This window comes from Eublepharis macularius, chromosome 6 (assembly GCF_028583425.1).
Source record: "Eublepharis macularius isolate TG4126 chromosome 6, MPM_Emac_v1.0, whole genome shotgun sequence".
In the NCBI taxonomy this organism is placed as follows: Eukaryota; Metazoa; Chordata; class Lepidosauria; order Squamata; family Eublepharidae; genus Eublepharis; species Eublepharis macularius.
In genome coordinates, this window is record NC_072795.1 from 24,549,868 (window position 1) to 24,577,756 (window position 27,889).

Below are 27,889 nucleotides of genomic sequence, written 5' to 3' on the forward strand. Positions count from 1 at the left end.
TTCCACCAGTGACTGTTCAGCAGGGTGTTTTTTTGGGAGACACAAGACATCCAGGCCCTCGGCACCTGCAGTGCGGCTCCCCTTCTCCTAGAACTGTCTCCTGCGTAACCATCTCTCCCTTTCTCTGTACATGAAGCAATCTTTATAACAGTGATAAGAACAGGTACTTGCCTCTGCTTGTTTTCATCTTCCCATCCCATCCCATCATTTTGTTGGAGATTATTACACAGTGTGGAATTTCCATCAGTGCAGCGACAGAAAGGAAGTATCTAACTAAACAGAATTTCTAGTGGTCAAGGGATGGCCTTTCATTACTTCCGCACAGTGGCTTTTCTTGATGTCGATTTTGGAAACTTTGGGCACAGTTTGTGCTGAGGCCTGACCATGAACAGGATGAGAGACTTCTTGCGTTCATAGTATTTATTTCATTAAAAATGGCAAGCCCTTCAATCCCATCACAAAAAGGAATGCTATAGTATGGTACACATTTTAGACAGAAAACTGGTTACTGGTGGAGGATAATCCTCTGGCAATTTCAGGATTCCATCCAGCATCTTCAAGTTTGGCAATTTGGAGAACACGCTGGGAGAGAACAAGACGTAGGAGAAAATTAATGCTTTTCTCATATCCCGTTGTTAGCCAGGTCTAGTGCATGTTATTTTACTGTCATGTCCTAACGTAGTAGCCAGAAAACATTTGTAGATAAGCCGCCAAGCCTTTACATTCAAGTGAATTTCAATTGCAGTGGGGGGAAAGTCACCGCATGGTGACATTCTGCTCTTTGCCTTCTTCTTCATCTAAAGGTTTTTTGTGAATGTGTCACCGTATCATCAAATTCTGAACCACAGCCTGAAAAAATTGAATCTTCCCAATGATGCAGTTAAATGTAAATATAGGGGTAGGCTTTGCAACAAAAAGAAAATATTGCCAGATGCTGAAACCACAGTAGGGTTCCCAACCTCTAGGTGGTAGCTGGAGATCTCCCAGAAATTCAACTGATCTCCAGGTGACAGAAATCAGTTCTCGTGGAGCAAATGGCTGCCTTGAAAGGTGGACTCAATGGCATTATTCCCAGCTGAAGTCCCTCTTTTTCCCAAACCCCACCCTCCCCAGGCAGGCTCCACCCACAAAATCTCTAGGAATTTCCCAGCCTGAAGCTGGCAACCCACAGTATAAGAAAGATGTGCATAAGTTGAAAAGGACTCAGTGGAGAGACACATAGAACAGCACAGGCAACTACTGGCAAACATGCCAAATAGGGGCACACTAGACCATTTTGCCTGCCCAAAAGCAGGATTGTGATCGATCGGCTGGATCAGAGTTTTTGATGTCATTGACCGGAGCTCCTTCTGGCCCCACCCTGGTAAGTGCCAGTAGACCTACAACAATGTACTGAGTAAATGTGCCACGTTGCTGATCGGTGTGTTTCAACTGTGAAATGGGTACAAGAGCTTTTCAGCTACCATATACAGTGCGGCTACCTCTCTGAAGCAGAGGGGATGGAGGGATGCAAGCATTTTAATGCTGGTGAAAAGGGGAGGTCTTTGTTGGCAATCATTGGACCTGCATGGACAAAAGCCACATGAGAGGGGGACCGTAACAAGGAGAACTGGGCAAAGGTTAAGCAAGATTGGCTGAATCTAACCCTATGACTCCCTTCTCTTATGTTGGATCTTATGATACTCTTCCATTAAGTTGTGCTTCAAGGGAGGAAGACTTCATCTGATGAAGAATGACTTTGTCAGATGAAACAAGGCTTCATGGAGAAAAGCCTTTCTTTTGCTGGGAGGGTGTCATAGGATCCAAGCCATTATTTTCTCATCTCTCATCACACTGCAACGTTATGCTAAAACTTACAGCTGCCTGTAGTTTTCATGAAACTCACAGGGGTTCCTCTTGAGAACAAGAGATTCTAGTGGAGTGTGTCTGAGGCCTGATAGCCCATGTAGAGTTTCAATATTGTTCTCTTCTAGGGACAGATGTCGAATCTCGGGTACCTTTGGCAGCTGTTTGAAGGATGTAAAATGATTTTTGTTGAGTTTCAGTTCTTTGCATCTGTAAAATGTATAAAAGTGTGAACTAGCAGGTACCACATATAAAGAAGTAGTTTCAACTCACAAATGACTTTAAAAATGGATTTTTTGCTTAGGAAGCAAAGCACTAGACATTTACACTGGTGCGGCCTCTCAGAAAACAACGGCACTACATTAGTGCCAATAACAATGTATCTCCTGTACTATATCAGTTACGCTCACTGAAGTCCTATTTGCCCCACATATATTAGCTTCGTTCATATGCAGAGTCATTTGGCTGAAGGGCATACCACACAAAATCATGGAATGATGTTCTAAGCTTTCATGTATTTTCATGCTATGGCACTTTTAATGCTTCTGGGCTTTTCTGTGGTTTTTATGCTTTGGGGGTTTACTGGCTGGTTCTTAATTATTGCTCATTTTAATGATTTTATGTTTTTATGATTTTATCTTGCTTTATTTTGTGTGCCCCCACAAACAGGTATGTGAAGTGGCAGCATCTAAATGTCTTACATAAATAAGTAAAATTTAAACCACACAAAAGGTTCTGGAAAACACAGAGGCCCTTGTGATGGTAGCTCTATGTTGTGAGGTCACCACCGCAGCAGAATTCCTTCTCATATCACTAGTAGATCCTCTGGGTTCTAGAAACGGGAGCCAGAATGGTATTGTATGGGAACAACCCCTCTTAAAGACTGGTATCACTTTACCAACGGCTTCTAGCATTGCCTTCATGGCAAAAGAAGGAGCTCTTCTGGCAGTTATTCTTCTATCAGGAGGAACCCTAACCTACTCTCTGGCAAGGCTGATTCCATAATTGAGGAGTTTTCAGACAAATGCCTTCTTGTGTGCAAACAGAAGTGGCAAAACTCTAGCTGAAGTCTGCAACATCTCATGAACATTTGTATGAACCGGCCCATGGGACCAAACCGCACTGGGATTTCTCTGGCTGGCCTTTCTAAGCATCTTTTATTTGTAAAGAGCAGCTGAGTAGGTCACCAAAGGCACAGGGTAAGGGCTTTATTCCTTCTTCCTGTGCCATGGCCCTGGGCTAAATTGGCTCCATGGAGCTGCTATCTGCCTTGTTGGAAAGAAACACAGCATATACATGTGTGCCAAAGCCTTTTTCCCACATAGCTGCCATAATTGAGAAGAGATGCATGGAAATTCCAACCATTGAAACTCTCAGTGCTGCATTTACTCTGGACCAATTTCTAGAGAGCCACTTCACTGAAATATTGCCCTGGCCATCATTTGCTACACTGAATGAAGTATCAAATGCTGAAATAACTTTGGTCCTGTAATGAACTCGCACCCTGACAATACTGTTTGCAGATGTGATTACAGATACATGGAATAACGTTTCCATTAACTGAGTTAATTCTCTAAAAAAAATTGATAGAATCTCATCTACCTTGGCAAGCATATGGCACTTAGATCCGTCAAGAAGTTGTCTACCAACCAAAGCCTCTCCACTCGAATCAATCGCCGGAGAATCCTTTTAAAATTTTCCACCTGATAAAGGTCACCCAGATCCTGATATGAAAGATTTAAACTCTGCAAGAAGGAAAGGAACACACAAACAGATTACTTCTATTTTGTTTTCTTTTCATTTACTTGTAATTCAGTTCTTCTGCACATGACATGTCCTTCACAGCATGAATTAGATTACAGTCTCCAGTCCTAAGTACACTTTCTTCCAAGGATTGCTCTCTTATACTGCAAATCTCCCCAGTTACTCCCTTCTCAGCCCATTAAGTTAAAGGGTGCTGCTAATTTCTGTACAACACAGAAGCTGTACAGACATTCATTTCATCATGGAGTTTACCACATTCCTACACTAATGTGCAATGTAAGGTCAGGCCTTGCTTTCCACTTAGCAAACTGACCAAGCTACTTAGGGTTAAGTCAGATAACTCTGGGAGTGTTTGCTTTTGTATATGAGCTTCCTGCCCTAGATCCTCAAATTGGTTCCCTATTGAATGTGTGTTCTGTGCTAACCTTATGAATTAACGACCTCCAAAATGTCTTCTTGTTAACAGCCTTGCTCAGGTCTTGCATACTGAAGGCCATGGCTTCCTTGTTTGCGTCAAACCAACTCACGCTGGGTCTTCTTTTCCTACTGCCTTCCACCTCTCATAACATTATTGTCTTTTCTAGTGAGTCTTGTGTACTTGTTGTATCTGACTGAAAACGAATGAGGATGCTAATTTTGACCCAAGCACAGGAAGAACTTTGTTGCCCTGTTTAGTAGACATTCACTCTATTTACCATAGTGGAGACAGCTGCTTTGCCCACAGGTGCCAAGAATAAACCAGAGATTGTTGATGGGAGTGGAGAAATGCTTTTTAACAACAACAACAACAACAACAACAACAACCAACAACAACGTTTGATTTATATACTACCCTTCAGGACAACTTAATGCTCACTCAGAGTGGTTTACAAAGTGTTATTATTATTATCCTCTCGACAATCACCCTGTGAGGTGGGTGGGGCTGAGAGAGCTCTAGGAGAGCTGTGACTGACCCAAGGCCACCCAGCTGGCTTCAAGTGGAGAAGTGGGGAATCAAACCTGGTTCTCCAGATAAGAGTCCCACGCTCTTAACCACTACACCAAATTGGGTCTCAGTTTGTAGATGTGGATGGTATCAAAAACCTTCACCCCCAGTTGAAAAAGTGTACTGTAACTGAGAACAGGTGGAGTGGGGAGGGAAAGCCAGAAGCTTTCTAACCATGCTGAAGATTTCTAATGCAGTCCTTGGCAGAGTTATACCCTTCTTGAGTCCAATGGCCTTAGAAGGGTGTAACTCTGCTTAGGACACCCTGCAACTACAGTGATTGCTAATGCAACCATTGTAACTGGTTCCACTTACCAGTGCAGAGTCTACTGAAGGAGAAGGATGCAGAACTGGATGATAACTCATCACAACCAAACCCAATTCCCATTCACGCTTTAATAAAGTTAATATAAACAGTCTGATTGCAATAAATAGCAACATTGAGTAGCTGTTTTCTCCTGGCTGGATTCTGATTCCAGGAGTCAGACAGGCTCAGAGAGGAAAAACATCTCAAGCATCGGAGCATAGTGAAATAAGGCACAGAAGGGGGCAGGATGCAGACTCCCGCGTTCCGAATCATCCCTCCCTGGGGGTGCCATGGAAATGAGAATTCGAAGTACCTCTCAAGCGGGCACGCTTCCCCTTATCTCGTTGCAGTTTAGCCTGGAGGGTGCCAAGGGTAACGGGGTACAATCTCAGATTATTTCATTTTAGTCGGGTGAAAGATGGAAATGTGTTTCCCAGTGAAACTGATGGAAATGAGTAAGACAAAAATAATTCAAGCAGGTGCAACAGAAAATAAATTACAGGTAAAGAAAATAAGTTACAAGTGTGGAAGAACTGAAAATAATACAAGAAAAATGTCTGTGCGCGTCTCTAGTGGAGGGAGTGTTTCTAGAAATATGTCAAAAAATGCTCACCAGACAGTCCTCCCAATTCTCTTGCAACCTTTTTTCCCACTTCTCTTTCTCCGTTGCCTGCTTTTTCCCATAGTGAACGTGATGTTTTCTTCTGAAAAAACAGTCTTCGGCAGAAGGTCCTGTTGCAGGAGGGGGAGAGAGTGCAAGATTCATTCCAGCACTGCATTGCTGCTTGTATCATTTGTTTCTTTCACACCCTCTTTTTGCTGAAAAAACATGGGAAAAACTTGCAAGGGGGAGTAATGACTGGCAAACAATACCACGGCAGGATCTGGGGGAAATCAATGCTGTTGAGAAGCTGAGCCGCCCCAAAAACTCCATTCAGAAGAGCCTTCAGTTGTTACATTTATTGCACTCCTACCATGCACGATGGGACAGCGCACCACTTGTGTTTGTCTTGATAGGCATGATGGTCATTTTATCTGAATTAGGCAACGTACACATATTCCAGCTTTGTGACCTGCAAATGCATACCTAGAAAAATCAGGATTTCTGCCTTGTTCAGACAAAATGCCAATCATGCATATTGAGATGGTTGTATAATAATAATACTAATAACTGCGCTGATATACTGCTGTTCTAGACAGATTAGTGCCCCGCTTAGAGCGGTGAACAAAGTCAGTGCTATTATTATCCCCACAATACAGCTGGGGAGCTGGGGCAGAGAGGAGAGGCTTACCAAGGTCACCTGCTGAGCTTATGGCAGTAGTGGGATTTGAACCAGCAGAGTGCTGATTTGCAGTCCAACCACTTAACCACTATGTTACAGCTTGCACTTCTGGTACGTGCAGCGGTAACTAAGTGACTGAAAAGGACTACTGTCTCCAACTCTGCATGATAATTATTGTCTCCAGTCGATATTTAATAGCATAGTTTTCTCATTCCTGTTTGGGTGGATTATAGCTTTCCTCTGATGAAATTGTATTCACGGTGGTGAATAGTGGGGAATTAATATCAAGACAACGCAACCTGGCAAAACTTATCTCTGTACCAGAAGCATCACATTAGATAGCAAATTTGGCGTATCGGGGAAGTCCACATAGTTAAGATAATGGACTGCCACACTGTATTGCTTTCAAGATTGCTTTTGGGGATGGTGGCAGTTGCCAGGAGAACAAACCAGCATGCTTTGAGCTGATTCGCATTCCAAATATCTTTTATCAATATTGCCAGGTTTTGAGCTTTTTGTTCTTTTCTATCATCTGATAACTCCAGCCTTTAGGAACTTAGGAACGGTCATGTTTCTCTTGCCCACGATCCTGACCACAGTTAGACTATTTAACTCCTATTGATCATTATAATTAATACAGCCTACTGAGTAATGAATTTTCATTAAGTGATAAGCCACCTTTCAACCAACTAATCAATTAATAGATTGATTCAATTAAAGTAACATTATACATGAGTGGAAGCTATCTATATCAGGGTAGCACATGCTCATTGGGGAATGGATGGGCTCTCTTTACTTATTTTGCTTTATTTATACCCCACTTTTTTCATGTTGGGAACCCCAAAGTGGCTTACAGCCCTTTCTCCTTCTCCATTTTATCCTCATGACAACCCTGTGATGTAGGTGGAGTGTCTGTGACTGGCCCCAAATCAAGCTTCCATGGCAGAGTAGAGATTCCAGTCCAGACCTCTCAGACCCTAGTCTGACATCCTAATCACTACACAACTCTCCAGCAAGCTTCCTGGCTATGATTTGATCACCAATCTGGATTTTTTTCTTACATTCCCCCTGTTTTTAACTACCATTAATTAAATTTAATTTAATGTATTCAATTTATACTCCGCCCTCCCCACACCAGCGGGCTCAGAGCAGATCACAACAAGGCTTAAAACACATTACACAGTTCAAACCATTATTACCATTAAAAACATAAAATACTACAGACCACAGTTTAAAATACCACATCTATATAAATATAGAAACAAGAAGCATAGCAGCACATAATCTGGACGATCACCTTTTCACCTCTCCAAAGCGTTTTTACCAGAAAAATATGTGGGAGATGGAAGATGTCATTGGACGGGAGGGTATATACTTTATTCCCCCCGACCAGGGGGAGGGGGGCACCGCCTAGCATCAACCATATGCCTGGCAGAACAGCTCCATCTTACAGGCCTGGCGAAATGCTAACAAATCTTGCCAGGCCCTAGTCTCATAAGACAGAGTGCTCCATCAGGCTGGGGCCAGGACCGAAAAAGCCCCGGCCCTCCCTAGGGCCAGGGATCTTTAATAGATATTTATCGCTCGAGCAAAGAGTCCTCTGGGGCTCATATGGGGAGAGGCAGTCCCGCAGGTACATTGGTCCCAGTCCGCATAGTCCCAGTCCATGGAGACTAGCTACCAACCAGATTCTTTTGGGTACCTTCTCTCACTCGGGGGCAGCGGATTTGACTCCCTTGAACATCGTGCTCTTCTAATTCGTGCCAGGTGAGATATTTGAATGAATCTGATGGAAGCTTGAAAACAGAGGAGTAACATCAGTATACATTTCCTTAACTGACATATGACAATTAACCAATACAAAGTGTCCATATTTCCCCACCCCACCCCATGGGAATTTTCAATTTCCAATGCATGTTCATACCCATATAGTGGCTGCGGCTACAATGGAGATGAAAGCATGTTCTACCGTCACATTTGCAGCTGGATTGTTTCCAATGCAGAGGTATCCCCCACCCGCCCCAGGCTAGTTTTTGGAATTTGAAATAAAGCCGTCCTTTTATTCCTTTTTATTCCTGTTGGTCACATGTGGCCCTTGTAGGGGTGCCACTTGCCTGCTTTTGGTGGGCAGCCCCCCACCAAAGCATCCCCATTCCCTGTTGATACTCAATGGACCAGTGGGAGTAAATGGGAAGAGAGGAAATAATGTACGGTGAAGCCACAAAGTTTTTTCTGGTTTTGTAAGTGGAAGTGATGTTACCGTGTTGCTCTAGCATTCTCCTGAAACTCTATGGTAAAAAATGACATTGCAGTCTAGCTGGACTGAAACTCTGTGGTAAAAAAGGACATTGTGGTCTAGCCAGACACTGCTCAGGTGATTTGCTGCTCCCCAGTCTCCAAAGAGTTGCCAGCTGAGGGCAGACAACCCAAGGCCCCTACAAAAAGTCTCCTTGCAATTCAACTTGATGGGACACCACCCAGACTGCTTACGATTGATTACAATGGACTGAAGCATGTGCAACTTCGTGTTGGATCGTGGCCTTAAGCTCCATCTCCCTGTTGAAGACACAGCCCTTCTTTGTTATCTCACCTGTGCCCCTGCTGAGAGTCTGCCACAGCTAGGTGCTGGGAGACCCACAACTGGATTTTTTCAATTGAAACGGCTGCTGTGCATGAGTCAAATTCAAATCAGGGCCATATACAGCTGGCAGGTTAACTCTTCCATTCTGCAGTTTTGCCAATCAAAACTAGCTCCATTGCACTGTCATGAGTCAACTCTCTTCTTACTGTCCCTGGAGGGTTAGTTCTGATCGAAGAAACTACATAATGTAACCCACTGCTCAATGCAGAAAATCCCAAGCCAGACTATTCCTGAGATAGTTAACCCTCTTTTCCCCAACCTGTGCGTCTACCATTTCTATTTTTTAAAAAAATTCTGGTCATGGATCTCCCAGAGTTTTGTCTGGTTAAAACCTGAAGCTCCAAATCAAGCACTTGGGGAAAGCAGAAGCAAAAGCATTGCGTTGTCACATGAGCAAGGTTGGATAATGGGGTCTCCTTTGCTGGAAGCCATCAAACCAAAGTTGGTCAGCCATTTGTCAGGAATGTTCTAGCTTTGGATTTCCTGCACTGAGCAGGGGGGCACACTAAATGGCCTATGAGATGGGAATAGGGTTGCCAGGTCCCCAGACGGTGAAAGCAGGGGATGGTGGGGTAACTGGGGTGGGGGGAGTAACAAGTCACGCCAAGGGCCAATTGAGTAAAAATCAACCCGCAAACCACTAGACTTCTGTGTTATGCTGGGAATGACGTTATTCCCAGTGCAAAGAAGGGGTACTCTGGAGCACATAGGAGCGTGTTTCACCCTCACTGCGCTGTTCTTGCAACCCACCAGCCAGATGAGAGATGGCCGGGAGTCACCAGGGGACTGGCAAGCCTAGATGGGAAACGGAGAGGAAAATAAGACCGTTCAATACACCAAACTTTTCACAATGTTATATAATGAACTTTTATAATGAAGCTGGAGGAAGCAATTCTGTGAGGGATAGAAATTGCCCCCAGAAGGGTGGACAGGGAAGACTGTCAGGTGGGCTGGCATTCCCTGCTACTTCAGTCCATTCATACGGTACCTCTCCATCCACCATTTCAATAACTGTCCCCTCATCTTAGAAGGCTGAGAAAGGGAGAAAGATCGCACTATCGCGATGCAGTCGGAGATGCTAATAATGAGGTTACCATCAACTTGTGCTTCGTTCCACTGACCCCAGAACCAGAATGCTTACTGGAGAGGCAATGCCGGAATCGCGGCTCTGCTGGAGGAGTTCTCTGTTCCTTGATGATAGCACCGGCAAAGGGATTTCGGGATCACTGAGGTCAGAACAGGGGGATGAATAGGAGGCACTGAATCTAAGACAGCTGGTGTTGTTCAGACCTGAGGAACTAAGCAGGTAAACGTTTTAAAGGGACAGAGCAGCTATTGGTCTGATGAACTGTGTTTGAGATTCAACTATGTTGCTAGGATTTTTGAGCTCAGATGCAAGGCACGTTATTGGACTTCTGACCCACCCACCCACCTTCTCTCACAACTGCATCTAAACATTATTCAATACCCAGTCTTCTCTTTCTTCTCTCCCCATTCCTGCCCCTATAAGATTTCTATAAAAATACATTATTTCAAAAATATATCAATACTGTATCTGGATAAATGTGCATGTTGCTTCTAATTCTTCTGACTTGATCCCACAGCCTGAATCACATTTTTCCCTTTGTGCCTTCTTGTCAGCTTATTTATTTTTGCTTCTACTAAAATTCATCTTTCTTACCGTTCTTGCGCAGTGAAAGATCTTTAACCATTCTTGACACACAAACCTTCCTGAGGCCTAACTACTCAATATATTGTTTAGGGATCCATAGTCTACTCCATGTCCTGTCAACCAGATGTACACGGAAGTTTCATGTTCAGATTGGGTCCCCAGAACATAGGGAGATGGGTATTAAGCCTCCCCACCTCTATCTGGTTTACCTCCTGGAGATACACTATTTGCCCCAATGGGGAAACTTATGTAAACTGTTGGAAGAGGGCTTTTTACTTAGATAGGACTGGAGGGCTGTACTGTAAAGAAGTGGTCTCAAAGAGATGCACGAGTAAAGATATAGGGACCATTGACTTTACTACTATGTACTACCAGGCTTTTTTTCTGGGAAAAGAGGTGGTGGAACTCAGGACTGCACTTTGGGTGAGCTGGAACAAGGGGGGGGGGGTTAAAGTTTAAATCACCCTCAGTGAAAATGGTCACATGTCCAGTGGCCCCAGAGGGCAATCTAAACTCTCCTCTGTCTGGCAATCAGGGGGCGGGGCCACCAGTCATGTGAGCATTTTCAAGAGGTGCCGGAACTCCGTTCCACCACGTTCCAGCTGAAAAAAAGCCCTGTGTATTACTACGTACTGTCTGTTGCTGTAAGTATGATCTTACTGTGTAGTTCTATGTTGTTTAATAGGTCAGTCTTAGAATTCATTAAGCTCTGTTTCATCATTTCTGTACTGACTCACAAGGTGTAATCTGCCTTGAGGCTCAGTGAGAGAGGCGGACTACAAATAAGGTAAACAAACAAACAAAGAAACCAATGCCGATTTCCTTGACAGGTAGGCTTGCCAGGCCTCCCATTATGGTGAGAGGCCTCCGCCAACAAGCCCTGTTGCCTGCCAGTCCTTGGGCTGATGGTTGGAGAAAAATAAAATAAAAAAACAGTGATGTCGTTGATGTCGCTATGTCACTTCTGGGTATAACTCAGAAGTGGCAAAGCTCCTTTGTCACTTCCAGGTTGTACCCAGTAGTGTAATGACTTTGGCGACATCACATGTATGCCCGCATATCTCCCACTCCCAGTTCTCCTACAGTTGCCATTCTTGTCCTGGTAAACCTGCCAACCCTGGCAAATGGGAGCTCCCTGGAACTGTTTCAGGTTGGAAAAATAACATAAGGGCAGGCTTAAACTCCTTCTCCTCATGTTCCATGGTCAAACCCTGCATGCCTGTGGATTCAGTTCTATGCATGGTACTTCCAGCACACATCTGGGCCAACAGGGCCCAGGCAAGACCTGTAAATAATGTATCATGCAGTTAAGCCCTTAGGAAGTCTTGGCTCTGCTCTCCAAGGCAGCACCAAGGCCATTCCATAGCACCTCAAGTGGTATTGGAGAACAGATGCAGGGCATGGAAGCAGATATATTACCAAGCTACTGCTCTGGAAAAGGAGAGCTTTACACTAATACACCTAGCTCAAGGCAGCCCCCAGAAAAAGCCTGTGATAAATGACCCACTGGGGCTAGCACCTATGCTCTGTGAATGCTACATCATTGTTGAGATCATTTTAACGGCCTGAAAAGCAAAGAAAGAGCTTGAAGAGTTGATGCTACATTACATTAAAACATTTAAAATACATAAATGTACACGATGGTGTGAAACATGGTGCTAAAATGATCTTGGGGAATGCACAGAGTTTATTGCGGCTTTCAATATGCTACTCCTTTGATAAGACTGTAATAGTGCTGGATCTAAGAAAAAGTCCATCTCATCTCACATTCTGTGTGCAACGATGGTTAGCATTGGATGGGGTCTGAGTTAGAGATGCAAGGAGGGGATCAGGGAAATTTGAATTCCTACCCCCTTGAACACTTTCCCCCCCTCCTGTTTTTCCTATAATAAAATTGGAAATATGGGGGCACAGTAAGAGAAACTCCTATGAAATATTTTCTGCTTTAGAATGAGCAGAATTATTTTTAAGACAAAGCTTTATTCACATCATAGTATAAACACATGCTCGCTCACTCTCTCTCAAATATTGGGTATATTTGTAATTGTTGTTGTAGAAAACTTACTCCTTTAAATCCCATGAATACACCAAGTAGTATCATGTTGCTAAAGCAAGTCCCCCCCCCCAAAAAATTTTCCCAGAAATATTTCATCTCTAGTCTGAATTGGTGGACTGATTAGGAAAGTGATATTTTGGTTGCGGGAGATAATTCAATGAAAATGTTGACTCTCTGTGGCAGTAGTGAAATAAACCTGCAAAGTCCATGCTAGGAATTCTATGCTAGAAAATTCTATGCTACAAAGTAGTAACAGGCCCATTTCTCACTTTGGAATTCAACTTGCCTAAGCCAGCTATTTCCCTAAAAGGTCAGAAAATGCCTTGCTGTTTCTGAGCACAGCATGTTCTTTAAATAAACTCCCTTTCTTAAAGGGTGTTTATGAGACTGCATCAAACTCTTACCCACTAGTCAAAAGCTTCGTGAACAAACAGCTGAGATTCTCCTTCTAAAAGTAGCACGTAGCGGCAGAATCCTGTGAACCCCAAAGTCTCAGGAAGGGTTTTGGGGGGAGACAAGGGGAAATCCCAAAGACGGTTGAGATTCCTTGGAACTAGGACTGCCAAGTCCAGGTTGGGAAATTCCTGGAGATTTCAGAGTGGAGCCTGGCGTAGGCAGGATTTAGGAGGCAGATGCACGTCAGTGTGATGTAATGACAAAACAGCCATTTTCTCCAGGGGAACTGATCTCCATGGTCTGGAACCTGTTGTGATTCTGGATGATCTTCAGGTTCTACCATAGAGTTACTAGCAATTCCAAAAGAGGACTGATGTCACTTCCAGGAAAAACGTGGAAGTGATATCAGCTGTCAGCCTGATGGAAATTTTTTAAATTTTTCTCCCATTGCCCCTCCAAGTGGTGGCAGGAAGAGAGGGTTGCTAGCAGGAGATCTCACACCATAGCAGGAGGCCTGACAAACCTACGTTTGTCTTACCTCACCACTGATTATCCTACCTTGTCAAGCTAAATCTGACCCACAGGAATTTGGTGGGCAGAACTGAAATGAGTTTGTCTTTTATAGCATAAATGGTACACTGTTCCACGTTGTGATTCCAAAGAAATGGACACCTCTAAAGGCTCAGAGATGTCTGCTGCGGAATGCCTTGATGGGGATTCCTTTTGATCTTCAGTAGCACAGCAGATGTGGCATGCCACACTCCGGTTATTGTACAAGCCCCATGATCTGTCACAATACATGATTATAACCGATGCAGAAGGGAACTGTAAAATGCACTGGTAAGGACGGTAATGGAAGTTTCCCTCTAAAGCAACAGCATATACCCCAATTTAGGCATGAGACTGGCAATGCAAACAGCCTTCCTGGTGCATGGATCAGGAAGGATGACATTTAGACCATGCTGCAACTCATGCAAAATAAGTACTGGCACTTTGTTTGCACACCAGCCCATTGCAGTATAGGGGCTGGGAAGATCTGCGTTAGAATCCTCATTTTGCCATGGGTGACCTTGGGCCAAGTGACTCTCAGCCTCACAGGGGAAGTGCAAGGGTAGAACTGAGGAAGGAAGAAACTTGTACATTTCCCTGAGTGAGAAAAAAATGTAATCAATTATATTCAGGGGTCAATTCGTAGAAAAAGAGCTGGAGGAACTCATTAGCATAACTTATTAGCATATGCCATGCCTCTTGCCATCATCTGAAGTGTGTCATTAGCATAACAGATCTGCATATGCCACACCCCCTAACATTACCTATCCTGGGTGTTTTGGACCCAATCCTGGCCATTCAGGGTTGAAATTGGGCCCAAAATGGCAAAAAGGGGCTGAAAATGGCCGAAAAGGGGCCCAAAATGGTCAGGATCAGGCTGCTGCTGAGTGGGAGAGTGATCCACCACCCGTCAGAAGCCCAATCCGGGCTGAAACAGGCCCAAAATGTCCGAGAGTCAGGTGGGCGGGGCCACTTGACATGTGACTTCTTTAGGGAACTGCCGGAACTGCGTTCCAACACGTCCCCCCTCAAAATGAGCCCTGATTATATTTACAAGGACTATAGATCTCTGGTGTGCTACGGGCTGAACTAGACAATAGAATGTTTTCATGGTGATCTCTTGGGTTACCCCACTATTTTGTTGGTGAGTTTCCACTGGGAAATTCCTTTTAACTGTGCTATGGGGCCTGATTCTGATTGGGACCACCATGGTGTGGGGGGAGGAGGGATCCTGCCTTCCCCTCTGCACCATTTTTCCAAATGGAAATCGAGGAGTTATTTGTCCAGACACTCCGGTTCTGTTTTGGGTCAGAAAAATGGCTGAGGGGGAAAGAAGGAGCCCATTCTTCCCCCACACTGTGGTGGTCCTGGCCAGAATAGAGCTCCACAGGACAGTTCAAAGGAGTGGGAACTCTTGCCTACAAAACAGTGGGGCACCCCCAGGGGCAGCCATCTCATCTAGTTTGGCCCTAAGTAGCCTTGTACATGTTCCAGCAGTTTAAACAACAGCTTGAGCCTATACAAAGTGACACAGTGCCTCACCTGAATTCAGCCTAAGAATCATAAAATACTAAAGTGTCTTAACCAGTGTGATGCTGGAACATCAGTGTTTTGATTGGTCCAGCATTTCTAAAAGATGCAGGATCTTGACTTTGGATTGGTGGAGGAAAGAAGATAAAAGATTCAAGATTCCTTGCCTGCAACCGCCCCTCTCCCCCGCCACTGTCGCATGATTTCACTGATTGGACCCCTCAACACTTTTTAGCCCTTGTAGGGGAAAAAGAAGGGGAAAGAGAGTGTGTCTGTCTTTTATCCTTTCCAGGGATAATAACAGTGTAGGAACATTAATCAGTAAAACCGTGAGGGGGCAGAAGGGCTTCTGCAATTGGCTTGGGAAACTATTTTTACATCCATCTATTAGTACATCAATAAAGACATGGGATTTATTGTGCTGCTGTCATCCAAATAGGCACATGAGATGCTGTGGTGCAAAGATTTGGGCCCTCTTTGAATTATGCATCCTGTGATGACTTTTCTTTGTATTACAGAGTACAATCATCTGACACATTACAGCAGGGCCATGACTCAGTGGAAGAACATCTGCTTTGCATACAGAAAGTCTTAAATGCAATCCTGTGTGTGTGTGTGTGTATTATGTGAAGTCAAGTTGCCTCCAACCTGTGGCAACCTTATGAAAGAAAGACCTCCAAAATGTCCTTTCATTAACAGACTTGCTCAGATCTTGCACACTGGAGGACGTGGCTTCTTTTATTGAGTCAAGCCATCTAGTTTTGGGTCTTCCTCTTTTCCTACTGCCTTCCACTTTTCCTAGCATGATTGACTTTTCCAGAGTATCTTGTCTTCTCATGATGTGACCAAAGTACAATAGCCTTAGTTTTGTCATTTGAACTTCTAGGGAGGATTCAGGCTTGATTTGATCTAGAACCCACTTATTTGTCTTTTTGGCTGTCTATGGTATCTGCAAAACTCTCTTCCAGAACCACATTTCAAATGAATCAGTTTTCGCCCTGTCAGATTTCTTCACTGTCCTACTTTCACATCCATACATAGCAATGGGGAATACCATAGTTTGGATTATCTTGATCTTGGTTCCCAGAGAGACATCTTTATCTTTAAGGATCTTCTCTAGCTCTCTCACAGCTGTTCTTCCAAATCTCAATCTTCTGATTTCTTCATTGCAGTTTCCTCAATCCCAAGTAGCTTTTGTTAAAAGGATGAAGTAGGTGATGTGAAAGACCTCCACCTGAAACCCTGGAGAGCCATTAGCAGTCAGAGTAGACAAGACCGATCTTGATTAGGGTTGTCAAGTTACCTGCTATGGCAGGTGATCTCTTGTCATTGTCTCCCACCTCCCCCATTTGAGCAACAGGGGGAAGCTGGTGAGGGGAAGACATTGACACATCAACAATTCCAGGTAAAAGTCAGAAGCGATATCTCCAATGCTCTAGGATTTCATCAACCATAGAGAGCAGTGAAACTCTAGAATGTCAGTGACATCACTTCCAGCTAAAACCTGGAAGTGACATCAAAACATCAAGGACATCTTTTCCTCCCATGTTCGCCCCCCTGAAGTTTTCCAGGGTTCCAGTCATGTGTCTTACAACCCTAACCTTGATGGATCAGTTGTGTGACTCAGTATAATGCACCTTCTTGTGTGTCATAGTGGTGAAAAATGCCATTATGCACATGGCATTTTATTCCACCTTTCCTTCAAAGAGCTCAGCATGGCTTACATTGTTCTTCCCTCTTCCATTTTATCTTCCTATAAGTTAAGTTAGGCTGAGAGAAAGTGACTGGCCCAATGTCACCCAATGAGCTTCCATGGCAGAGTGGGGATTTGAACCTGATTCTCCCAGATCCTAGTCCAAGACTTTAACCACTACGCTATGCTGGCCTAAGAATTATTTTAAAGGTATGCATGATTTGTGAGATGGCAGCCTTAATTTAAAGACAGGGTTTCTTTACAGAATAAGAACACTTCTTCTTTTTTTTTTAAAGAGTAAAAGATGGTGACCTCCAAAAATGTCAGCCCGCCAGACTCCATCCATCTAACTTGTCCAACATAACCCAGTCTCGATTCTCCCTGGCTCAAAGTGGATTTTTCAAGAACATTGCCAATGTTATGCTTCAATGACCCTGAAACAAATCCTCTTTTAGCTGCTGTGACTCTTCAGTACAGCCAGGTGCTTAACAAGGAGGTAAAAGGTAACATAAGGGAGCTATTTATCTAAGGAAGGTGTTTCTGAGCTTTAAAGTATCTGTTTTTATATATTTCTGACTCTAGCAAGACATACAGATGTGTTAGCTGTAGAAATGTGTTCCTTGGGTTTTATCGATTCATTTAGTATTTTTTATTCTACCCTTCCTCCAAGGAGCTTGCATCGCTCTCCTCTTCTTCATTTTACTCTCACAACAATCCTGGTAGGTAGGTAGGCTAAGGGAGAGAGTGTCAGGAAGGGATTCACTCAGCAAACTTCATAGTAGACTGGAAATTTGACCACGGGTACTAGATTGATGCTGTAACGGGTAGGCAATGCTGGCTTTCAGAAGAGTTGTGAAAATGGGATGTCATTGCCCCACTATATATCACATTGGACATGCCCCACCTGGAGTATTGTCTGCAGTTCTGGAGGCCTCATTTCAAAAAGGATGTGGACAAATTGGAACGGGTGCAGAGGAGAGCAACCAGGATGATCAGGGGCTTGGAGATGAAGGCCTACAAAGATAGACTGAGGGACATGGGAATGTTCAGTTTGGAGAAGAGTTTGGAGAATGTTCAGTTCAGTTTGGAGAAGAGGAGGTTGAGGGGAGACATGATTGTTGTCTTTGACAGTAGAAAAGAGCAAGAGTCCAGTAGTACCTATAAGACTAACAAAATTTGTGGTAGGGTATGAGCTTTCGTAAGCCACAGCTCACTTCTTCAGATACAGCTAGAATGTGGTGGTGAGGGATCCCCTGTCCCCACTGGAGGATGGGCAACCCTAGTTTCCCTGGAGAAAATGGCTGCTTTGAACGATGAACCCTATTATATCCCGCTGAGGTTCCTCCCCTCCCCAAACTCTTCCCTCCCCTGTCTCTACCCCTGAAATCCCAAGGAATTTCCATACTCAAAGCTGGCAACCTTGCTCAGCAGGCACCACACAATCTGGCCATAGTTTTCCAGGGAAGAGGCTGTCAGGAGGAGGAAGGGAGGAAAAGCTGCAGATAAGGGGGGAAATAAAGGTAGATTGATTGATGGATGGGGAGGCAAGAGAGAAAGAAACAGGGAAATAAAAGAGGCTATGGGGACTGCCAGGAAAGGGAAAGAGGAAACAGCGGAGGAGGGGAAAATGTAATTCCCCTTGTAAGTTCTTGCAGGTGACTGCTTATGTGTGCATTATTTGCTTGTTTATGCTAGGTTTGCATTGATTGTAACTGCATAGTCACAGGATTTTAAAACTGAATGTAGAAAAGGTGATCAGTTAGATGGTCCTGCTTCCTTTTTTAAAAAAATCATTACCTCTTTAGGGTGAGCAAAAACTAATTGAGGCAGGAGAAATGGGATGCAATTTAAAACAATTACAGCTTACTATATTTTAAACCATTCCAACTTTCTGCCTTGATTGGAAAGCCCGTTGGCTTGGCCTGACTCTCTGTACAGCCCCACTGGGAGACGCTCTCTCTATTAGGTCAGCCATTAAGGGAGAAAAATGAAATTTATGCTGTCTATCTAGGCAGAGTTATTTCCTTCTTTTTGCCTGTAGTGAGAAATCAGTTGTTACCATAAATCATAGTTCTTACTTCGGAGAGGAATGCATTTCACTAATGCTCTAACTGAAATCTGCTACACTGATAGGTCTTGGTGTTTTTCATCCTCTTCCACCATAATTTATAACAGGAGAAGACTTTCTTCAGGTGGTGTTGCTAGCATTTTAGGCTACCTGGGAATAGATTTCTGGGGACAAGCTGGATGAGATATAACTAGAGGTGGGCAGGAACTGAAATACAAACCAAAGTTTGTCACAAACTTGGCCGTTTTTTGGTTTGTGAACCATTTGTTTGTCAGAGGGCATTTCTGACAAACTGGGATGAACCACGACGATTTTTAGGCTGGTTCATTTGTTTTGTTTTTTTGGTTCATCACTGCAGACAGCCTGGCGCCAATCAATCAGTTTCCTAGGCAATGGGGGGATGGGCTTTCTGCAGACCTTCTGCTGCCCCAGAAGTGAGGTATTCATGAACCAAATGAACCGGTTCACAAACCGGGCAATTTCATGCTGGTTTGTGGTCCGTTGTTCGTGAAACATGATGAACCACGAACTGCAATGAAGTGCCATTTTCCCGGTTTGTGCCCATCTCTAGACATAATTCAATAATCTTTGGGCTGATGCACACATTCATGTTCATCTGTCATTGGCTCTGGTATTGGTGAGCCTTTCTTGCTAGATGAGGTTGCCATTTTCCAGGAGGGGCGACAGAAACGAATGAAGAATCATGGAAACTTTTCTAAACTGTCAAGTGTCTTCTGCCTCATCTCCAATGTAAATGTGTGATGCTGTTGGAAAAGCAGGCACATATGACTGGAGCTGTACTTGGCCACAGCACACATCTTGGAAGGAGGGTGTCATGAAATCAGGCAGGATGAGACTGTCTATGGGGGATAGTATTTGGCAGATACAGTGACTAAGGACCCGGGTGGAATCTTTCAGTCTACTGGAAAATTGACTGGTAATTCTGGATGGCTGCCCAATGAGAAAACATTCCCATCTCTTTGATCTGGAAACACCTTTTTATTAGACTAGGGAAATGGTACTGTTTTGGGCAGGGGTCATTTCGTAGAAAAAGAGCTGGAGGAACTCATTAGCATAACTCATTAGCCTATGCCATGCCCCTTGATATCACTGGAAGTGTCATTAGCATAACTGATTTGCATATGCCACACCCCCTGACATCACCTATCCTGGCTGTTTTGGACCCAATCCTGGCCATTCAGGGCCAAAATTGGGCCCAAAATGGCAAAAGGGTCTGAAAATGGCTGAAAAGGGGCCCAAAATGGTCAAGATCGGGCTGCTGCTGTGCGGGAGAGTGATCCACCACCCATCAGAGGCCCGATCCAGGACATTTCGGCCCCAATCCAGGCTGAAACAGGCCCCAAATGGCTGAGAGTCAGGTGGGCAGGGTCACCTGTCATGTGACCTCTTTGGGGAACTACTGGAACTGCGTTCCTGCACGTTCCCCCTCGAAATGAGCCCTGGTTTTGGGATCCAGAACTTTAAGCCCAGATTGGGCAATATGCTTTGGCCTGATTACACGAGCGCTATACATGAGTATTGGTGGGAAACCCCAACTGAACTTGCACTTTACAAGTGGCTGTGCTCACCTTCCAAATGGTTTAGGGGGGGAGATGATGGGCTCATGATGAGTATACGTGCATGGAGGAAGGAGAGACTTTGTTGGACCCTCCTTCCTACCCAGCATGCTTTGCAGATACAAAACAGCTGTGGTGGGTGTGGTGTTAGTCTGACTGCCTTTTTCATGTGTCTGCTCAGGAGACACGTATCTCCAGCAGTAAGTCAAACAGTCCACCCCTGCCCCATGGCTTATTTGTTTCTGCAAAAGTGCACTGGGTGGAAAGCAGGGATGGATGAAGCATCTCCTTCTTCTGTGTACATGCTTGTGAGCCCAAAGCCCCTCACCATTGTGAAGGTAAGTGCATCATATGTAAACTATGAGTTCAGTTGGGGTTTCTCCCCATTAAACATGTGTTTTGCACACAATGGCTCCTTTCACACACATTGGATAATCCACTTTCAATACTCTTTAGTGAACATTTGAAACTGATTTTCCATGTGTGGAACAAAAAATCCACTTCAAAAGGATTGCGGAAGTGCATTGAAAGTGCATTATTCAACGTGTGTGGAAATGGCCATATAATCAGGCCTGTGAATACCACAGAGTCAATGAATTGCTACTGACAGAAACATGCGACTTGAATAAGAACAGCTCCAAAGTTTCAACTTGCTTATTATAACAGCCCCTTCTTTAAATAAATAATCACTTAGTAAAGTTACCCCTTTCCCCCTACAGGCACTATGCCATACTGGGAGTCATGGCAGATAAAAAAGGGGGATTTGTTTCAGGATCACTTCCACAGAAGGGGAGATGATTATCTTGCAAAATCCATCCTGAGCTGGGGGAACAGCGGCAGGTTGGATGGAGTTTGAAGCACAAGTGTTTCAGTGGCAAACCTTCAACCAAGAAGTTTCCCATTCTACAAAACAGTCTTTCATTATTAAATTGGAGTTTTCAAATTATATTCAAGGTTCTGGTTGGAGGGTAAGACCCCCTTTTCCATTTAAACCAATCAACCCCACCCTGTCTATAGTTCTGTTCTTGCTCCAAGTGATTACTCATCTGTATGAATGAATTTCCTTCCATTGCAATCCCTCATTTTGATCCTTCTATTCCCGGGGAGCCACAGATCCATGGAGAACAAGTGGGGGGATCACGGTATTGTCTTGGAGAGCAAAAAGCAGGAAGAGCACAGCGGGAGGCAGGGAAGCTGCCATTTATGTCCTGCAGCTCACACTGCATAGGATCCAAGCCCCAGTTGTGAACATTCAAAATGAGATCAAATACATCCCAAATACGTGCTTGGCATTTTCTACACAATATGGAAAGCATTTGAAATGATACCCCTTTTTTTTCAAAGGAAGGTTCACAAATAATGTGGGCTACAACCTTGAGCTTTTCGGAGGGTGGGATTTGGAAGGACCTGTTTTAGGATTGCATGACTTGTTTCTGCCTTCATAGGTAGCTTTCTGCACTTTAGTAATTAACTGGTTTTGTGCAGAAACACCATTCTATAGCTGAGGATTGCACAGTCTTTCCATGTTCCGTAAAGGTACGTTTGCTTTAGTAGTTGTGAAATGTCTTTATACTCCATTTGTTGACACACACATGGGATTAATGAACCTGTTTTCTCTCCAGTCCCCAAAATCTTACTTATAATGGAGACAGACAGGTGTCAGTCTTATGAATCGCTCCAAAGACAATCAGATCAGGTCGACCCGCAACCCCATCAGCCACCAAAACAAAATTCATGTTGAATGAGGTTGGTGCTGGCAGCTCTGTGTTGTTTATCAACTACTGCAAGATTAGTACAGTTTAAGACTGTACTAATACAAAAGAAATCGATAATTTCTGATGATTAACTATGGTCATCTGTAGCAGCAAAATAAAACTGAAGCCCAGTAGAACCTTAAAACCTTTAGGATTCAGAGCTCACTTCATCAGATGCACAAAGTGAACATCTGTTAGACAGATGAACACATTGGATGTACCCTTTGTGGATCTGATGGAAGTGACCTCTGATATATGAAAAATAATGCTGGACTGAATTTTGTTAATCTTTATGGTGCCGCTGAATGTTTTATTTTAATACATCAACAAGAAAACAGATATGCACTATTCAGCTAGAAAAAACTCCCTCCTCTCCTTGCTGTGTGGGAAAGCACTGGAAAGGGTCATTTCAGACCTTGGGCTAGGAGTCTTGGAAAGCAAAAAGTAGTGATAAGAAAAGCTAATCATATATCAGTGGGCTACAGAGCTCAAGGCTGATCAGTAACCCAATGCAGCCATGTGTGAAATCAGCAACGGCACAAACATGGGGCAGGCACTGTAGAAAATAGGGAAAGTACCCCTCTTCCTATCTATCTGGTTCTCCTGCCCCAGATATGGTTTCTATCAGTCAGTAGCTAGAAGTGCAGCCATGTTTGTAACACCAGTCTTTTCTTATTTTTAGAGCAAAAAGAAAAAAGGAATGTGCATTGCCATAAATTACTATGGATAGAGTACATATTCTCCTGCATTATATGGGAGGGTATTACTATCCTGTGTGTGTGGGGGGGGGGGGTACAGTCATCAGCTCTTGAAATAAAATGTGGCACTTGGAAGAGGAGCCTAAAGTGACACTTAATACCCAGAGCCAAGGAAGTTTTTTCCTGCAAGAACTGAGGTGAAGCCTAGTGGTTTTGGGTTGGAGTTTGGGTTGGATCCCCAGGAAAAGCCCAGAGTAAAAGCAGAATATCCACCAAATATTCACAGCTAAAATATACATGGTAGGGACAGTGTTGCCCCTTTCCTTCCTGGCCTGAGAAATGAAAACACATAGCCAGACCGCATTGGTCCTGGTCGGTTGGCAGCCCTGGTGGGTGCTAGAGAAACAAGGGGGTTTAGAACAGTCTGTGCCTCTCCTCTGGAAAGTTGTGGCTCAGTGACGGTGATTCTGCTTCACATGAAGGAGGTCTTAGGCTCAGTCCCCAGTATCTCCAGTTAACAAAGTTTTGGATGCTGGTAGTAGGTGATGTGAAAAGCATCTGCCTGAGACCCTTGTCAGAAAGCAGGCAACACTGACTGAGGGTAAGGCACGTCCACGTATTCCAAAGCTTCTGAGGTGGCTGGCTACGAAAGGCCTGAAGCAAAATCTGGCAAAGGCAGCCTGTTCTCTGTTTTCCAAAGGCCTAAAGACTTGCCTGCCCTGAGGGGAGGGCTAGACCAGCCAGGAAGCCCAGGCCAAGACCACCAATGGCTTGAAAGAATTTTTGTATCTTTTTTTTTTGGTATCTTTTATTTTACTATTTTTGTATCTTTTTATTTTACTTTTGTATCTTTTATATCTTTTGTATTTTTTTTATTTTGCCTCTTTAAATTGTAACTCACTGTGGGATGCATTAGCTGTAAGGTGGTTTAAAAATGCACGAAATAAATAAATAAAATGATGATGATGATCAAGAAGTACTGCTTTAAAGTGCTGTGTAACTATTAAGCTACAGTAGTATTTGTGGTGATAATTGAGACATATCTACCACAAGAAACCTGGTGGAAGTTGACCATTCTTCATATTCTCCCTGTATTATTCCCCCCTCACCATAGGAAGCTTTACACATAACAATATATTGTTTGTATTTTATTAGAACCTTTGACTAGAGCGACAGAACCATTTGGAAACAATTCCGCTAATGTACCCTCCCCCTCCCGTGCGGCAGAAGTGAATTATTGTCCTAACATTTGGGCATTCATTTCCTTGTACATGGAAAATGTTCCTTCCTTGCAGTTCATGCACAATTAACATAATTAGCCGCATCACATGCAATTAGCCATTGCCAGAGGATATATAACCAGCATGGCAATCTTATCAATAATGATTACATATTTAATATCATACTCAACCAGCTGTTTTGCACCAACTTTTCATAAATAATCCATTTTTGTAGAAGATGCTATTTGTCTTCAGTAATGAATAAGTGACATATTTCTTCTTGCCTTTCATCGCACAAGAGCCGCTCTCAATTGCCGTTAACGGCATGTTTATAAAGATACTCAATCCTGTAACCCTATCTTGGTTTTGCAAAGTGTGTCAAGTCAATAGTGCCAAGACTAAAGTTACTTTCGTTCTCCTACCTTTCAGACATGGCGTGCAGCGAGGCAAAGTTTTCAAGGCTTCCATGAAGCTAGTTCCTGTCTGCAAAAGCTTTTCTTTCCATCTTTCTTCCCTCTGTGGTTGCAGCTCAACAGCATCCCTTTGAAAAGGCAGAACCCCCTTCAGGGTCTTGGCCGGAACTCTGTGGATTCGGCATCACCAGGGAGACGGTCTGTCAGCGTTCAGTTTAGGAGGTATTGTTACCAATCTCTTAAGTGCCTCAAAGGATTTCCTGTGTTGCTCTTCTAGCCAATAGGAAAAGGCCCCTTTTCCTTCGAAGTTTGCTGGAGGCTGTGGATTCTCTTGAGAAGCAGGACAAATCTGTGATGTCCTCACTTATTTTCAGCGTTTTTAATTTCTCTCTGATTTCTGATAATACTTATATTTTTAGCCCATCCACTCTCCAAGAACTCAAGGTATGGGCTATCCTATATTGCCACTCTGAACAACCCTGTGAAATGGGTTAGGATAAAAGAAGGTCACTTGCCCAAGCTCACCCCTTTTGCTTCATGGCTGTATGGATTTGAACCCAGATCTCCCTGGCAGCAGCTTGCCAACTACAGGTTGGGAAATTCCTGGAGATTTTGGGGTGCAGCCTGGGAAGGGTGGGATTTGAGGAGGGAGGCAATAAAGTTGCCAACTTCCAGGTGGGGCCTGGAGAACTCCTGGAATGACAAGTGATCTCCAGACTATAGAGATCCGATTCCCTGGAGGAAATTGGGGCTTTAGAAGATGGGCTCTATGGACTCACATGCCTGCTGAGCTCCCTCCCCAGGCTCTACCCCCAGATCTACAGGAATTTTCCAACCCTGAGTTGGTAACCCTATTGGAGATGTGTGTGTGGGGGGGTTATAACGCCATGGATCCACCCTCCAAAGCGGCCATTTCCTCCAGGGGAACTGATCTCTGTAGTCTGGAGATTAGTTGTCATTCCAGGTGATCTCCAGGCTCCACTTGGAGGATGGCAACCCTACCCTGGTCCAGCATTCTAATCCATACACTGCCCTAGCTCACAAATGTATTGTGATGGGGGAGATGGCTCTGGTAGCTTTAGTAGATGACCCCGTCTGAATGTAGACAAAGGCTATGCTTTGTTGTTGTTCCTTTGATACAGTAGATCATACCATCCTGTTAATGTGTTTGGAAGCAGAAGCAGATATCAGGGGATGGGCCATGGACTGGTTTAAATCATTCCTCATGGAACAGACTCAAAGTGTTGCTGTTGGAGACAAGCTATCTTCAGGGTGGGAATTATCTTGTAGAGTTCCACAGGGTGCAATCTTATCCCCCATCTTAAGCAATCATTCTGTAAAACTTTTAGGAAAATTCATATGTAGATATGGAATTGGATGTCATCAATATGTGGATGACACCCAATTCTATATTTCGCTATCCAACTCACCAGGTGATGCAGTAGCGATCTTGGGCTACTGCCTGACAGTAGTGGCCAAATGGCTGAAAGTGAACAAACTGAAATGGACAGGACAGAAGTGATGCTGGTTGGGAAGGCAGAGATATTGAAAGACATTGTGCTCCCCCCACTATCTATGGGATTCAGTTCCAAGGTATCGGCTCTCACATACAAAACTCTTCATGGCTTTGCTCCCTCATGTTTGCCAGACCGTCTCTCTCCCTGTGCTCCACCATGGCAGCTTCATTCATCTGAGTAGGGACTTCTTCAGGTGCCACCCTCCAATTGGGCAAAATCAACAGCTGCCCATTCAGATGCATTCTTTGGCCTGTCCTTATGGAATTATCTTCCTCAGGGCTTTTTTTTCAGCTGGAACATGGTGGAACGGAGTTCCAGAACCTCTTGAAAATGGTCACATGGCTGGTGGCCCTGCCCCCTGATCTCCAGACAGAGGGGAGATTAGATTGCCCTCCCTGCCATGGCATGGAGGGCAATCTAAACTCCCCTCTGTCTGGAGATCAGGGGGCAGGACCACCAGCCATGTGACCATTTTCTCTGAGGGCAACCCACTGAGTTCCACCACCTCTTTTCCCAGAAAAAAAGCCCTGATTTTCCTGATGAAATGAGGAGGGTTCCCATTTTCCTAGCTTTCCACAAACTGAGAGCCACTTTGGTGTAGTGGTTAAGATCAGCAGAACTCTAATCTGGAGAACTGGGTTTGATTCCCTACTCCTCCACTTGAAGCCAGCTGGGTGACCTTGGGTCAGTCACAGCTCTCTCAGAGCTCTCTCAGCCCCACCCACCTCACAGGGTGATTGTTGTGAGGATAATAATATCACTGACTTGTTAACTGCTCTGAGTGTTGCACGAATCTGTCCTGAAGAGAGGTATATAAGCCCAAGGTGGTGGTGGTGGTTGTTGTTGTTCTTGTTGTTAAAGTATGCAAAACTGAATTATTCTGGAGGGCTTTTTTGCACAGGAAGGAGGTTTGTACTGTAAGGAAAGGGTTCAGTGAGATGCTTTGGTTAAGGGACAGGGGCTGTGGAGTATACTATTGTGTACTTGGGTAGCTTCTGCTTCATTTATATGCCATGTCTAACTATTTATGCTTTGATTCAGCATTGTCTCCGCTCTATATTAGGATTTCTGTTTGCATTCAATTTTCTGCAGTCCACAGCCTGTCGCACTGTTATTGAATGTCCAAGCCATAGATCTTGTTGACTCACACTGAGTAATCTGCCTTGAGTCTCAGCGAGAAAGGCGCACTATGAATAATACAAATAATAAAAAAATAAGGCTCTAATTCAATATAAGGCATCTGTAGGTGAAAGGGTTGTCTTGGATTTTGTCGATGGATTGTAAAAGGCCAGTGGGGAAAAAAACTTGCAAAAAGTACAGTTCCCTCTCTTTGTTTTACTCTTTCCCTACTACTGTCAAAAGTTACACATTCTAGAATGAGATGGCATCGCCAGATTGCATGAAACGGGCACGTTCAGAATATTCATTAATTACAGTGTTGGGCAAAATGTTCTGTAAAGCTCTGCACATCATCATGTGTCACCAGATAATTAATGCTCAAGGCAGAAGATAAAAGAGAGAAATTCTCAATCCAGTAAGGTTAAGTATTCCTCAGTGACTGTGAAGGCATGGATTGCACTAATGATGTTACTGAGTTTTGGAGCTTGTGTGTATTTGTGAAGGTTTGGAAATGAATCCCTCAGTTTGAAAATAATGAGCTCTTACGATCTGAGAGAAAAATCACTGAATTTTGGCTTTGCTTGTAAATTAACTCAGATTGTTCCAAGATGCCTCTGCTTCCTCCCGCTTTCTGTCTCTAAAACTTATTTTCCAGTTGCAGCAACTGGGTCGGTGGGGTAGTGGTGGAAGATGAGCTAAGGGAAGAGATGTTCCAAGTACAGATCCTGAGAATTGTATGGTAATGAAGGCCAGGCCTGTTGCTGGATAATAGGGTTGCCAGCTGTAGCTTAGAAAATTCCTG

General features: G+C 43.9%; 1 protein-coding gene across 3 annotated transcripts; it reads right to left on the reverse strand.

Annotated features, from left to right (window-relative positions):
* Positions 1-448: 448 nt before the first annotated feature.
* Positions 449-24,650, reverse strand: LOC129332823 (uncharacterized). 3 transcript variants are annotated; one of them, XM_054984102.1, is made up of 7 exons: positions 24,461-24,650; positions 9,967-10,123; positions 7,887-7,980; positions 5,515-5,633; positions 3,448-3,590; positions 1,998-2,055; positions 449-582 (listed from the first exon to the last, which is right to left on the reverse strand). In XM_054984102.1, exons 1-7 carry the CDS (start codon positions 24,469-24,471, stop codon positions 490-492), a joined length of 675 nt encoding a protein of 224 aa, XP_054840077.1. In that variant the 5' UTR covers positions 24,472-24,650; the 3' UTR covers positions 449-489. The 3 variants fall into 3 exon arrangements, with proteins under 3 accessions (XP_054840077.1, XP_054840075.1, XP_054840074.1); XM_054984100.1 differs by having other exon boundaries at positions 1,886-2,055; XM_054984099.1 differs by having other exon boundaries at positions 1,858-2,055.
* Positions 24,651-27,889: the final 3,239 nt, after the last annotated feature.